The sequence below is a fragment of the Saccopteryx bilineata genome, chromosome 1 (genome assembly GCF_036850765.1).
Source record: "Saccopteryx bilineata isolate mSacBil1 chromosome 1, mSacBil1_pri_phased_curated, whole genome shotgun sequence".
NCBI lineage: Eukaryota > Metazoa > Chordata > Mammalia > Chiroptera > Emballonuridae > Saccopteryx > Saccopteryx bilineata.
The window spans coordinates 136,251,886-136,266,369 of record NC_089490.1 but is presented as its reverse complement, the minus strand read 5'-3'; the positions used below and the strand labels follow the sequence as shown (position 1 = coordinate 136,266,369).

Below are 14,484 nucleotides of genomic sequence, written 5' to 3'. Positions count from 1 at the left end.
CAGGTGCTGAGGATGGCTCTGTGGCCTCTGCCTCAGGCTTTAGAATGGCTCTGATTGCAGCAGAGTGACGCCCCAAGATGGGCAGAGCATCATCCCCTGGTGGGCATGCCTGGTGGATCCCGGTCAGGCGCATGCGGGAGTCTGTCTGACTGCCTCCCCGTTTCCAGCTTTGGAAAAATACAAAACAAAACAAAAAAAATAAAATAATAAATTGCACTCAAATTAAAAACCTTGCAGGTGCTATCTCCCTGCAGCGAGTGCCCTTTCCACTCGGGGCACACTGTACAGGGAACATGTTCCACCTCCTGATCTCCTGATGGGACTAGGAGGCGTCCAAGAAAGTGTGGGGAAAGGGGTAGGAACTCGGGTTCCAGCTTGGCCATGGTCGACATTGCAAGAGTGATGGGAAAGGGGGGGAAGGGGAGGAAATGTCATTTATTGGGCCACTCTAATAAATCAGGTGCATCATATAATATTATCCCATTTCATACAACAATATCTTGAAGCAGCTACTGTCATTTTTCTCATCTACCAGATGAGTAAACTGAAGCCCAGAGGAAGCTAAGGAACTAGCACAGAATCTCATAATTAGTAACTGAAGGAGAAGAAAGACATGGGTGTGCTTCCTTGTGTCCCTCTCCTTGAATGGGAGCTGATTTAGTGACTTGTTTCTAATAAAGAGAATACAACAGAAATGATAGGATATCACTTCTAAATTATAAGGAAATGATGGCTTCTCCTTGGAAGCCCTCTTTCCCACGTGCCCCCTCTCAAGTCCTTGCTCTGGGAGAAGCCAGCTGCTGTGTTCTACACAGCCCCATGAAGAGGCCACATGGCAAGGTGACCAAGGCTGTCACAGCCACATGAGTGAGCTCAGAGCGGAACACTCCACCTGTCCAGCCTTCAGATGAGACTGCATCCCCAGCTGACCTCCTGAAAGACCCTGAGCCAGAGGTGCCCAGATGAGCCACATGTAGAGAAAATGTGAGGCATTAAGTATGTGCAGTGGTTTTGTTTCAGGGAATTTGTTGTGCAGCAATAGAGAGTGACTACAACCAACTTGTCTGCATTTTTCCCCCATACCACACAGCTTCCCCAGGGAGTCACTTAGCTTCTCCAGGCTTCTGTTTGACTCTTTGGCATTTTAAGAATTGGATTAGAGAAAAACAGCTCCCCAGCTGTACCCGTGGAAACAGCTCAGAATTCCAGCTGCCCAAAACAAGGGTGGAGATGAGGTTGAATTCACAGAGACATGAGGAGGCTCAGAGGGCACCCCACCCCGTTGCATTTTTCTCAATGTGAAAGTGGGGGTGCCACAGTCAGAAAAGAGCAATGGGGCCCTGAATTGTTAGCTCAGTCAGAGCATCACCCTAAAATGACAAGATTGTGGGTTCGATCCCTGGTCAGGGCACACACAGGAAGCAACCAGCGAATGCACGACTGAGCGGAACAACAAATGAAGGCTTCCCATTCCCTTCCTCTCTCCCTTCCTCTGTCTCTCTAAAAATCAATCAATAAAAAAGTAAAGCCCTGGCTGGATAGCTTGGTTGGTTTGAGTGTTGTCCAGAAGTACAGAGGTAGCCAGTTTGATCCCAGTCAGGGCACATAGAGAAACAGCTTGATGTTCCTGTCTCTCTGTCTCTCTCTCCCTACCTCTCTCAGAAAAAGAAAGAAAGAGAAAGAAAGAAAGAAAGAAAGAAAGAAAGAAAGAAAGAAAGAAAGAAGAAAGAAAGGAGGGAGGGAGGGAGGGAGGGAGGGAGGGAGGGAGGGAGGGAGGGAGGGAGGGAGAGAGAGAGAAAGAGAGAAAGAAAGAAAGAAAGAAAGAAAGAAAGAAAGAAAGAAAGAAAGAAAGAAAGAAAGAAAGAAGAAAGAAAGGAGGGAGGGAGGGAGGGAGGGAGAGAGAGAGAGAGAGAGAGAGAGAGAGAGAGAGAAAGAAAGAAAGAAAGAAAGAAAGAAAGAAAGAAAGAAAGAAAGAAAGAAAAGCAATTGGTTTCTCTCCGATTGACCCTTCCCAAAAGTGGGGGCCCAGAACCAAAGCCCTTGAGAGGAATTGACAAATGAAGGTGGGTGCCCAGGTTAGGAGAGCTGTGGGTGAAGTGGGGGCATGACATCTGTCTCCAATCATTCCAAGGACCGTCCAGAAGAAAAGAAACTAAATCTGTCCTCTGCAGCGCCTGAGGCAACACTAGATACAGAAAGGGGTGAAGTTAAAGGAAAGCAGGGCCGCCTCGACATCAGGATGCACTGTGAAGGGTGGAGCTTTCCAGCTCAGCAGAGAGTGCGGTGGGAGGCAGTGCCCAGGGCCACTGTGTGGGGGGCAGCAGGGAGAGGACTGTGGAGTGGACTCATCCAAGTGGTGTGGGTAGGACAACCATGGTTCTTTTGATTCTGAGATTGAGCCAGGGTTCTGACTCAGTGTTTTTGTCAGTCTGTTCTGGCTTATTGCAGGAGTAAGTGAGATATTACTCTAAAAGAGCTTTTCTGGCCTGACCAGTGGTGGTGCAGTGGATAGAGCACTGACTTGGGATACTAAGGTCCCAGGTTCAAAACCCTGAGGGCTCCAGCCTGAGCTCAGGCTCACCAGTGCTGTCAGCTTGAGTGCAGAATCATCAACATGACTTCAGGGTGTGTGTGTGGGGGGGGGGGGAGTCTCTCATGAATTGGAAGCCTGAGTTGAGCAGGTTTCTTGGGGAGGAGGCCCCAGCACAAGAGGTACTGATCCCTCCTCAAGGGTCTGATGTGTCTATGATGTGCTCATATTCAGTACTGATCTTTTACAAACAAAAACCTTCAGCGGGAAGAAAGACAAAGCTTCCTTTTTGCAACAATGATTTACAACCTGAAGACATTTCTTAATGTTCACTTTAGTGTCAGAAGTCCATGCTTCTCAAACTGGGATCTGCTGGTGTGTTCTAGGGTGTCCTAAGGATGGCTCTCGCTATGGTCTGAACGTTTGTGTCCTCCCAAAATTCACATGTTGAAATTCTAGCTTCTAGTTTGATAGCATGGCAGGCGGGGCCTCTGAAAAGTGCTTAGGTCATGAGGGTGAAGCCCTCATGAATGAGAGTAGTGCCCTTACAAAAGAGATCCAACAGAGATCTCTCTTTCCTTCCGCCGTGTGAAGACACAGCGAGAAGACTGTCTACCAACCAGGAAGCTGGTCCTCACCAGACGTCGAATTTGCCTACAGCTTGACCATGGTCTTCCCAGACTCCAGAACCCTAAGGAAAAATTTCTGTTATTTATAAGTCCCCTAGTTTCTGGCATTTTGTTATAACAGCCTGAATGGGCTAAAATAGCTCTTTCCTCTTTACTGGAGTTTGAGAAGCTCAGGGCTGCGGATGGTGTCAGCAGTCCGGAACAGGTGGGGAAAGAGCAGGAGTGCAGTCAGGTGAGAGCGGCGATTCCACTCTGACGGCTGAAGCTGTGTCAGCACCATGGCAGGTGGCGTAATCTCTGGAGAAAGCTTATCTGTAAAGTGAAGGTGCCAATACTTTGGAAGATTCGTGATGACCATCAAATGAGTCCAGGAGTTAAGACCAGGAGAGGAGCCCAGAGCGACGCCTGGACACACAGGGAAGAGATCAGCAGATGGGCTGTAGGTCAGTCAACTCCAGTGAGCACACACACAGGGTCATTTTTTATGCATTCTACAGTGTGGGTGACACAAGGAAGCACAGAGGCACTCCAAATGCAGCCATTTCTGTGGCGTGGCCCAGCGGACCTGCCAGCTTGTGGGGGCTTGACCTTCTGCCTGCCACAGGAGGAAGCTTCTCTCCAGAAGGTTCTGCTCAGCTGCCCCTGCAGGTGCTCCCCGGGCCAGCGCCCACACAGGACAGGCAACAAGGTTCCCTCCTTCTCCCACACAAACTTCACTCAGAGCCGTTCCACTAGAGTTCTAAAAATGTACTGATAGGAGCAAAATCTGTTGGGGGTTTTTTTCTGGGGGAGGGGGGGAAGATTTCATTTACCTAACTCTTTAAAGGAAAAGATGTATTTCTTTTTCTAAAAGTAATCTTTGCAAAAATTCAAATGTACACAAGAAAACAGACTAAGAAGGAGTTCTTCCTCCCTCTTTCCTTTCTGTTGGCTTCAGTGGAGAGAAACACTGGCCACGGTGGTGGCAGAAAAGTGACTAGAGCAGCCCTCAGGATGACCCAAGACAGCTGAGACTGGCTTCCCTAACCAGCAGTCTCTGAGGAGGGAGCTGAAATGGGACACGCAGATGAGGAGAAGTGTGTGTCGCCCCCTCCCTCCCAACCCCCACCCCCCCATCTCCTTGGAAGGGAAACTCCAGCCTCTTCCCTGACAGCAGCCAGCAGCCACACCCCCTGAAGGGCCAGCCTGTCCCAACGCTTCTGAGGCCTGTTCCTGGAAAGCAAACAACCAGCCCTCAAACTGCCACTTTTCTTTAAAATGCCATTTTGTAACTGGACGGGGGCGTTTCAGGCTGAAGGGTAGGGTGGTGGTGGTCTCGGGTCCAGCAGGGAGGCTGAAGCCAGCCCCTCAGAGCTCCAGGAGCCAACCACCTCCACACACTCACTGTCCCGGTCCTGGGAGAGCTGCCCTCTGGAAGGCAGGAGCCCAGCTCACAGCCCAGTCCTCAGTGCTGCCCCACATCAGGGTGCTCTCCTTCTCTGCCTGTCTGTGAAGGCTGCCTTAGGAGGAGGTGGTCCTCAGTTCTGGGAACACCCCTCCCGAAGACCCCTGCTTTCTGGGGCCCCACCAGCCTCACCTGCAGAAGGCGGCATCCGTGTCAGGCAGAGCCTCGTACGCACATTGGTCATTTTTCTTGACTCCGGTGACCACCAATGTGAGGCCCAGAAACAGGGTTGTGGCGGCTAGCTTCATCGTCCAGCCCACAGGCACCTGGAACAGAAGAGCCTTTAGCGCTGCCAGCCCTCCGCAGGGGGAGCCCTTGCACCTCGCGCACCCCACGCCAGGAGCCCATTGGTGGAACAGAGGCCTCCAGGGAGCAGAAGGAGCTGGGAGGGCAGCGGCCAGGGCTTTGGCAGTCGATCAGCCACCGGACACAAGTGTTTTAGGAGGACCTGGGCCTACTCCAAACCGGACTCAATCTGCAGTCCTGGCTGAAGCTTTCTCCTCCGCCAGAGCAAGACTCTGCCGTCACTCAAGTCCTGGCTTCCAGGAGCCAGAGCAGGCTGCAGAGCAGAGGTGCTTATGTAAGCCTCTCGGCACAGTGCCTCATCTGCCCTCACCACTTGCCCCGTGTGGTCTACTGCTCAAGGGCCAGCCTGTTCCTTTGCTTTAAGGCAAACCCTGGGAAGCTGGTGACCCCAGGCTGTGGGCTGGGGGCAGGTTCTGGGGTGCTTGCAAGAGCCTGACCTTAGTTAGCTGTTGTTCTAGGAGCAGGGGTTCCGCTGTGCTGTGCCCTCGGATAGCCCTGCTTTTTGTGCCCATAGCTCCTCTGCCTCCTGTTTTGACAGCCTCAGGGCTGGCTGCTGGCAGATGCGTTTGGATGCAGCAATCTCGTGTAGGAGGGGCTGGGGCACAAGGGGTAGGGCCTCCGCCGCCCTGAGGCCAGCCCTGAAGGGCCAGCTGAGGACAGAAGGGCTTGTCAGACTGCACCTTGCAGCAGTGCTGAACTCAGCACTCTCCCAAAATACTAGTCTCTGGAGGAGGCCAGCAGAGCCAGAGGAAAGAGGCAGCATGCCCCAGCACAGTGCTGGGAGGAAGGTGGCCTGGGGCTGAGCCTACTAAACGCTTCCTGGGAAACAGGGCTGCGGGAAGGAGTGTGAGGAACTCTGATTGGAACTATGGCTGGCAGGGGAAGGGCAAAGGTGACTCTCCCACTGCCTTCCCCTTCATTATCTCTGTCCTCTCTGAGACAGGGGTGCGAGGGAGTGCAGCAGGCAGAATGGAAGACTCCTGAGTTTGCTCTGAGCTCCTTCAGACTGTCGGGAGTGTGGGAGAGAGTTATGCCTCTCTAGCACGCACCATTGTCCACTTCCAAAAACAAGTAATATGACCTTGGGGCCCCTGTGCCTTGCTAAGGAAAATGAGATCACAGTTATAAAATATATGCAGCTAGATCATTTTTGTTTGTTTTTTCGTTTTGTTTTGTGACAGAGAGAGAGAGAGAGAGACAGATAGGGACAGATAGGAAGAGAGAGGGATGAGAAGCATCAATTCTTCCTTGTGGCTCCTTAGTCATTCAGTGATTGCTTCCTCATATATGCCTTGACCAGGGGGCTACAGCAGAGTGAGTGACCCCTTGCTCAAGCCAGCGACCTTGGGGTCATGTCTATGATCCCATGCTCAAGCCAGTGACCCGGCACTCAAGCTGATGAGCCCGCACTCAAGCGAGCAACCTTGGGATTTCAAATCTGGGTCCTCTACATCCCAGTCCAATGTTCTATCCACTATACCACTGCCTTGTCAGGCTCCCATAAAAACTTTAAAAAATTGAAATTTGAGTGTTTCAGCTTATGCCAAACAAATTTATTTAAGTTTGTGGAAAAAACTGTGTCCCCAGTTTGTGTATGACTTCCATGGCTTTGAGGAGTCAGTGGAGGCTGTAACAGAGAAGGTTGTTGCCATGGGTTAACAGCTTGCTTTAGAGGTGGAGGCTGAGAATGTCACAGAGCTATTGGCATCACATGGAGAGGAGCCATCTGCTGAGGACCTCATTCAGCTGGAGAAGCAGCTGATTGAAGAAGAAAAGATAGAAACCCCAGAACCCAAGAGATTAACTACCAAGGGTTTGGCGGAAGGTTTTTCTATGGTAGAGGATGGGCTGGCAAAATTTCAGGCTGAGGACCCCAGTGATGACAGATTCAGTAAGGTCTACAGAGCTGTTATGGATGCCTTGCAACGCTATAGGCAGATTCTGGAAGAGAAGAAGTCATCAAGCTTCCAGACTAGCCTGGAAGAATTCTTTAAGAAGGGAGAGATACCTGCAACAGATCCTGTACCCTCTATATCAGCTGCTTCTCGAGATGAAACACCTGGAGTACAGGTAGAATCATCTCCAGCATCTCCTGCGTGTTCCTTAGGTAATCCTGATTCTCCTGACCCAGCATCTCCAGCACCTTCTGCAGGTTCTCCTGCCTCTCCAGCTTCCTCCTCCCCATAGGTCACTCTCTCCACCTTGCAATACCCTTCCAGTGTGCAAGCCAACCACAGGAATAAAGGTAAGGAATTTCTTTTACCCCCATTTTTTTTCTGTTACTACAGTACAGTGTACAGTACAGTATATTTATGTCTTTTTCCTTTTTCTGTGGCTTAGTTGTGTTTTTATGTTCTAGATTATGACTTTACAACTGTGTTAGGATAGGTAAGTGACTTAGGCTAGGGTATGTTTCAACATACACCCAAATTCAGGTTACATCACTGTCATAGGAATGGAACTGTCATAACCTGAGGACCCCCTGTCTATTGTGACAGTTGCACAATCTTGTGAATTTAATTAAAGCCACTGAATTGTACACTTAAAATGGTTAGATGATAAACTTTACATTATGTCTATTTTAACACACAAATCCAAGGAACTAGTGTTTATATAAAGTCCACTTTAAAAACATTGGTTTAATCCATTTCCCACACTGTGTAGACAGCTTGATCAGTCTGTGTAGCCTATGCTCCACCCTGCCAATTGGCTATACTCTCTCCCCACTTTTGGCCTTTGCACAAGCTGTTCTCTCTACAACGAGTGCCATTCTCTCCTGCCCTGTGACCGATCTGGCTAACTTTTGCTCATCTTTCAGGTGTTTTTTAAGCATCATTTTATTCAAAGAGTTTCTTGGATATCCTCTCATATCCACATACAGTATCTGCAATTCTGCCACCAGGATAGTGTGTAACAGGACATTTTTATTTGCCATTTACTTGTGTTACCATTATAGGGGAAGGACCATATGTGTCCTGTGAATTAGTGCATAGTAAACCTAGCACAGTGCCTGGGAAATAGCAGGTGCTCCCCATTTAAAGAATGAATAAAATAAGGGTAGGGGGAGTAGATATAAACTTCCTAAAGGCACACCTCCGCCTCTATTAATGTAATCTGTGTCTCACTGAGCTTTGGGGGCAGTGTTTGTCTTGCCCTCGATAGCATTCAGTGATATCTTCCTTCTGTTGGTTTTCTCTGTATATAATTCATCCTGTGAGGGCCCCACTTATTTCTGCATTCCCCACAATTCTTTGAAAACAGGAGATGCTTAATAAATAAATGAATAAGAACACACACTTAAAAACAATATGTTGTAAACAGAATGTTCTGACCTTTCGTTGTCCTTCATGTTTAAAGAACAGGAGAAAAGCCCAGCATAGACAGCTACCAACTGGAGACTATTTTGTAGCTCCTACCAGGTGGCTCTGGGCTGACCTGGGCCTGCACCAGAGCTCCTTCCAAGAGACCCCAGAACCAATATACCTGGTGACCAGCTGTAGACCACATCAGAGCACCACCCCATTAGTTCCACAAATGACACACCCCAGGGGTAGACTCAGCAGACACCAGAGCTCCACTACAGTGAATCTCACTCTGTGGGGTCAGCTGCCACACAGCAGCTTGTCTGCTGTAGTCGTAGCTAGTCCCCACAGCCAGTCAGCCGAAGGGTTCATTCCACCCACTGACATGCCAATAGCAATCAAAGCTCAACTACAACAGGAAGGTACATACAACCCATACAAGGGACACCACTGTAACACCTGGCTCCGGTGACCACAGAGACTATGACAGTCTCCTGTGGGCACCACAGGACACCTATTATGTAAGACCACCCTGCCAAGACTGAGAGACATAGAATATCTACTTACTATGTAACAACCACAGAAAGGCAGCCAAAGTGGTGAAACAAAAAAAAAAAAATGTCTTAAATGAAAGAACAGGACAAAACTTCAGAGATAGGGCCTGACCTGTGGTGGCGCAGTGGATAAAGCGTCGACCTGGAAATGCTGAGGTTGCCGGTTCGAAACCCTGGGCTTGCCTGGTCAAGGCACATATGGGAGTTGATGCTTCCAGCTCCTCCCCCCTTCTCTCTCTCTGTCTCTCCTCTCTCTCTCTCTCTCTCTGTCTCTCCCTCTCCTCTCTAAAATGAATAATAATAATAATAATAAAGCACCTCTTACCTAAGAGTGTGCCTTAAAAAAAAAAAAAAAAAAAAAAACTTCAGAGATAGAACTAAACAAAATAGAAAAAAAGCAATCTACCAGATGCAGAGTTCAATGCACATATTAAAGGATGCTCAATAAACTTAGGGAAAGAGTATATAAGCTCAGTGAGAACTTTGACAAAGAAACAGTAAACATAAAAAAGGACATAGAAACAATAAAAAAAGAATGAGTCACAAGTGAAAAATACAAGAACTGAAATCAACACTACATTAGATGGAATCAACAGTAGATTAGATGAAGCAAAGTATCAAATTAACAGTTTGGAAGACAAGCTAAAAGAAAATACCCAGTCAGAACAGCTAAAAGAAAAAAAAAAATCTAAAATAATGAAGATAGTTTAAAGGACTTCTGGGACATCAAATGTGAAAACATTTGCATCATAGGGGTACCAGAAGGAGAAGAGAGAGAGCAAAAGATTTAAAATTAATTTGAGGAAATAATGACTTCCCTAACCTGACAAAAAAAAGTAGACATGCAAGTCTAGGAATCACAGAGTCCCAAACAAAACAAACACAAAGAGGCTCACACCAAGATGCATCAAAATTTAAATGCCAAAGGTTAAAGACAAAGAGAGAAGCTTAAAAGCAAAAGAGAAAAGCAGTTAGTTACCTACACAGGAGCTCCCATTAGACTGTCAGTTGATTTCTCAACAGAGACTTTGCAGGCCAGAAGCAATGGGCATGAAATATTAAAAGTCATGAAAAGCAAGGACCTACAACCATAAATGTTCTACCCAACAAGGGTATTATGTAGAATTAAAGGAGAGATAAAGAGCTTCCCAGACAGATAAAGCTAAAGAAGTTCATCACCACCAAACCAGTATTACAAGAAACATTAAAGGGACTTCATTAAGAAAAAGATAAAAACATGAATAATAAAATAGCAATAACTACATACATATAAATAATTACTTTAAATGTAAATGAACTAAATGCTCCAATCAAAAGGCATAGGGTGGCTGAATGGATAAGAAAACAAGACCCGTATATATGCTGTGTACAAGAGATCCACTTTCAGATCGAAAGACACACACAGAGTGAAAATAAAGGGATGGAAAAAGATATTTCATGCAAAAAGAAACAAACAAAAAAGCTGGGCTAGCAATGTTTACAGCAGCCAAAATAGACCTTAAAACAAAGGCTATTAACAAGAAACAAAGAAGGACTCAGCAATTCCATTCTGGGTATTTATCTGAAGAAACTCAAAACATTAATTTGAAGAGAGATATGCACCCCTATGTTCATTGCAGCATTATTTATAGTAGCCAAGATATGGAAGCAACCAAAGTGTCTATTGAAATATAAATGGGAAAAAAGAAAGTTATGGCGCACGCGCGCGCGCACACACACACACACACTGGAATATTACTCAGCCATAAAAAATAATAAAATCTTGTTATTTGTGACAACATGGACACATCTAGAAGGTATTAGGCTAAGGGAAATAAGTAAAATGGAGAAAGACAAATACCATAAGATTTCACTTGTATATGGAATCTAAAAAACTAAATGAACAAACAATACAGAAACAAAATAAAAAATACAGACAACAGACTGATGGTTGCCTGGTGAAAGGGAGGTTGGGGGAATGGGTGAAGGAGATGAAAGGATTAAAAAGTACAAATTGGTAGTCACAAAATAGTTACAGGGATGTAAAGTACAGCATAGGGAATATAGTTAACAGCACTGTAGTAAATACATATGGTGCCATGTGGGAAATGGAAATATCGAGGGGGTCACCTTATAAAGTATATGATTGCCTAATCACTATACTGTACACCTGAAACTAATATAACATTGAATGTCAACTGTAATTTAAAAGTAAATAAATAAAGTACAGAAAAGAATCCCCAGAGTCTTCCAAAATGAATCTGGACCATCTTTTTATTATTAACTACAATGTATAGCTTTTGATACACCATTTATTATCAGATAACCAAGTTGGAAAGTGTCTTGGAACTGTGAAAATATCAAAATATAATTCCTTTTCTTGTGATTTTATGAAATTCCTGCTTTCCTTCTATTGCATTTTGAATTGTAGATCTTTTAATTTACCAGACAGAAGGTGCAGGAATTGGTGCTGGTGACAGGGGGTGGGGTGTAGGGCCAGTGGCAGAGAGAGTTTCAGAGCCACAATTGCTAGCAAGTACATTCATTCCCTAAGAATGAGGAAACTAGGAGAGTATCTATGAGATAAGCCCAGCCCTGCCACTGCCCCATCCACTCCTTTAATCCAAGCTTTCTGCTATACTGGCAGGAAGCTGGGGACCTGGGCAACTTCTTGCCAGGGACACAATTTCTCCTTTCCAGGAGTCCAAACTTGTTGGCCTCAGCAACCAACCACAGACTAATAGCCCATGTCTTCAGACACAGATTGTACGTATTAACGAATCACTTCATCGACAGAACAGAGGGAGGGCCCCAGTGGCGTTTTTCAGGTTCATTTGCTGCCATGTCATCCCCAGAGGCTTGAACATTTTGTCTGTCTTCACGGAAGTGAGAACTGAACGTAGAGCCTACCAGAGCTGTACATTTACCCCCTCCTTTTGTGGACAGATCCAATCTCTAGTTCTCCCTACATGCCTAAAGTTGGGAGGAAACAGAGATTCTTCTTACCATTGAAGGGGTAATCAAGACCCCACAAAAGATGGAAACTCCTAAGTCTGTTGGAAGTAAAACCTGTCTGAGCTGAAATCAGTAATGCCCATCCCAGAGCTCTACAGGAGGAAATGTGCCCAAATGCCCATTCCAGGAAACGCAGATTCCCAGAGACCAGCATGCAGAAGCCCCACACTTAGCCTCAAGTCATCAAAGTGAAGAAACCAAAACTACCACCCTCAACACTAACCCCTTCTGTTCTCCGGCCACAGTTCCCTGAGATGCACTCATTCTCTCTGTCTCTCTGTCTCCTCCCTGGCTGGTCCTCGTGGAAAGTCCCTGCCTCACGCTGTCGGGGAAGAGCCCTGTCACTTACCCAGAGCAATGTGGGAGCTGTTGGGTGGCAGCTGCAGGGAGGTGAGAAATCTTGGCAAGTTTCTGGGCTGGATGAGGTGGGGATCAAGTTCACTCCAGGATGTCCCACAGTCTGGGCCTTTAGGAGAATCAGGGTCTGGCAGTGTTGAGGGTGTGAGAGTTTTGGGGCGGTTCCCGGAGTGGCAGAATTGGAGGCTGCAGCAGTTGGCCGTTGGGGAGGCAGTTGGAGAAAGTTCCAGAGAGTTCCAGGGAGGAGCTACTATGTAGGGTGGGAGAAAATAGGAAAAGAAGAATGGGTGGGTTTGGGGCACTCCCCTTTCCAAAGATTCTAAGGAAAAGAGCAGAAACCACAGAGATGATTCTTTTATCATTTCTTCCACATTTCAGGCTACATTATGAGACGTGCAGAAGGGGCACTAGGATGCACGCAGGGAACACTGCAGAACAGTGAGTGGAAAGAGAAACCATGGAGACCACACTCCAGGGGGAAGACAAATAGCATCTGACTGCGTAGAGCAAAAGGCAGAAGAGAGATGGGATTAGGAAGAGTCCCTTCCCCTGGAGCCTCAAAAGATCAGAGAACAACCCTGGTTCAAGCCCAGGGCCTGCCCGGCCTGCCGAGACTCAGCAAGCTCTATCAGAATAGGCAGTCGATGCTCCTGTACCAGGGCAAGTCCTTGGCTTTCCGGACCTGGGTTTCCTGTTGTGTTGTGTTTGTTCTTTTTTTTTTTTTTTTTTTTTTTTTCTGCTGTGTTCTTAATGACCACATCTGGGACCACAACCTTGGTTTACTTCTGGAAAATTTCTGCCAGGAAATTCAGAGAATCTGTGGAAATCCATGCACTATAGATGAATTCAATCAGAATCTCTGAAGGTCAGGTCCAGATATCAGTACTTTTTAAATGCTTCTTGTGAGATACCAAGGCTCAGTCAGGCCCAAGAATCACTGGAATAAACACAAATCAGTGGCAGGACTCGCCAGATGCTCCTGGTTCAAAGATGAACAGCCTGCTCTTGCTGAACTCACAGCTGAGCAGGAAAGATTAGCATCAAAGCAAACAACCACAACAAAACGGCCAGCAGTGTGCAGAGTTCAGCCACAGAAGCATCCCCGGGCCAAACAGGAGGGTATGTTAATCCTGTTTTATTTTACGCATTTTATCTTGGTTTGACATCTTGGGGGTCCTGCTGGCTGGGGAGACACTGCCCCCTCCCAGGGGTTGCTGATTCCTAGAGATAGTGAACAAGTCTCCTTGGAACATGCCTTTTATATACAAACCAACCAATCTCAAGTCTGCCTCCCCAACCATCTCCTGTGTCTATCTATCCCCCTGCCCTAATCACCCAGGGGCAGGTATTAGATAACTAGAGGTCACCCTATAACCCAGAGCCTGCTGACATTTTTCAAACTACCCCATCCTAAGCCTCTTCAGATGTTTAGTCTGCCTCACCCTGTCCTCACAGTGAAAAGCACAAAACAGCTCTGGTTCATGCCTTCTCCTTGTTCCTTCTGCCTCCTGTAGATACTGGCACTTGCCCAGGTGGTATGGTATGCCCTTGTATCTTGGAAACTGTAAGTAATAAATTCTTCTTTCCATGGCATTGATCTATCTGTGTCATCACTTTGTCACCTCTATAAATGAAAATCTCACTAGTATGATTAAGACAGAGGCACATAAGACTGATTATCAGCAAAAGCTTTGAGAGAGGAACTGGGAAAGGGTATATCCCACATGCAAGGACACTGAGGCTTAGAAGGGCTCCAGGGGCTGGTGCACGAAAGTAGTGGAGTTGCTGGAGCACTGAGCACAAGGGACTAAGTGGAGTCGTGGTGGGGACAGCATGCAGGTCCTAGGCTGGATCAGAGAATCTCAGGGGCAGCATGGGATGCCTCCTTTGGCTTTGTCACGCAGCCTACACGGTCTCTAAGAGCTGGACAGAAGGTAAGAGAATATTCTACAAGCAGAGAAACTATGGCATGGTGGGGAGTTGATTGTTCCTGAGATAAGACTTCCTTTAAAAGTTAGGAATAGAACTACCATATGATCTAGCAATTTCTCTTTTAGAAACTTACATGACAAATATAAAAACACTAATTTGTAAAGATATGTGTACCCCTACATCAGTTTCTTACTCTAGATGACAATGACAACTCCCATTGACTGAGCGCTGACTGTGTGTCAAGCAGCGTGAAGCCACGTGACCAGCACTTAGCACATTTAATCCTCCCTGTGGCCCTATGACATAGGCACTATTATTCTCATTCAGCAGCTGAAGTTTGGAGTCACTTTGCAAGCCAAATCTCAGCTCTCCCAACCAAATCTCCCTGAATCTAAAGCCTGTCTTCTCACCCCCCTCACTAGAATATCCTGGGCCA

At 46.8% G+C, this 14,484-nt stretch overlaps 1 protein-coding gene across 1 annotated transcript in view; it reads right to left on the bottom strand.

Moving 5' to 3' along the window:
• The window catches only part of PEBP4 (phosphatidylethanolamine binding protein 4), a 216,880-nt gene extending 211,426 nt beyond the window's left edge, over nucleotides 1-5,454 (bottom strand). The window contains 2 exon segments of the mRNA XM_066267724.1: nucleotides 4,736-4,869; nucleotides 5,347-5,454. Coding sequence (XP_066123821.1) covers nucleotides 4,736-4,869; nucleotides 5,347-5,421 — 209 coding nt within the window. The 5' untranslated portion in view covers nucleotides 5,422-5,454.
• Between the last annotated feature and the right edge of the window lie 9,030 nt (nucleotides 5,455-14,484).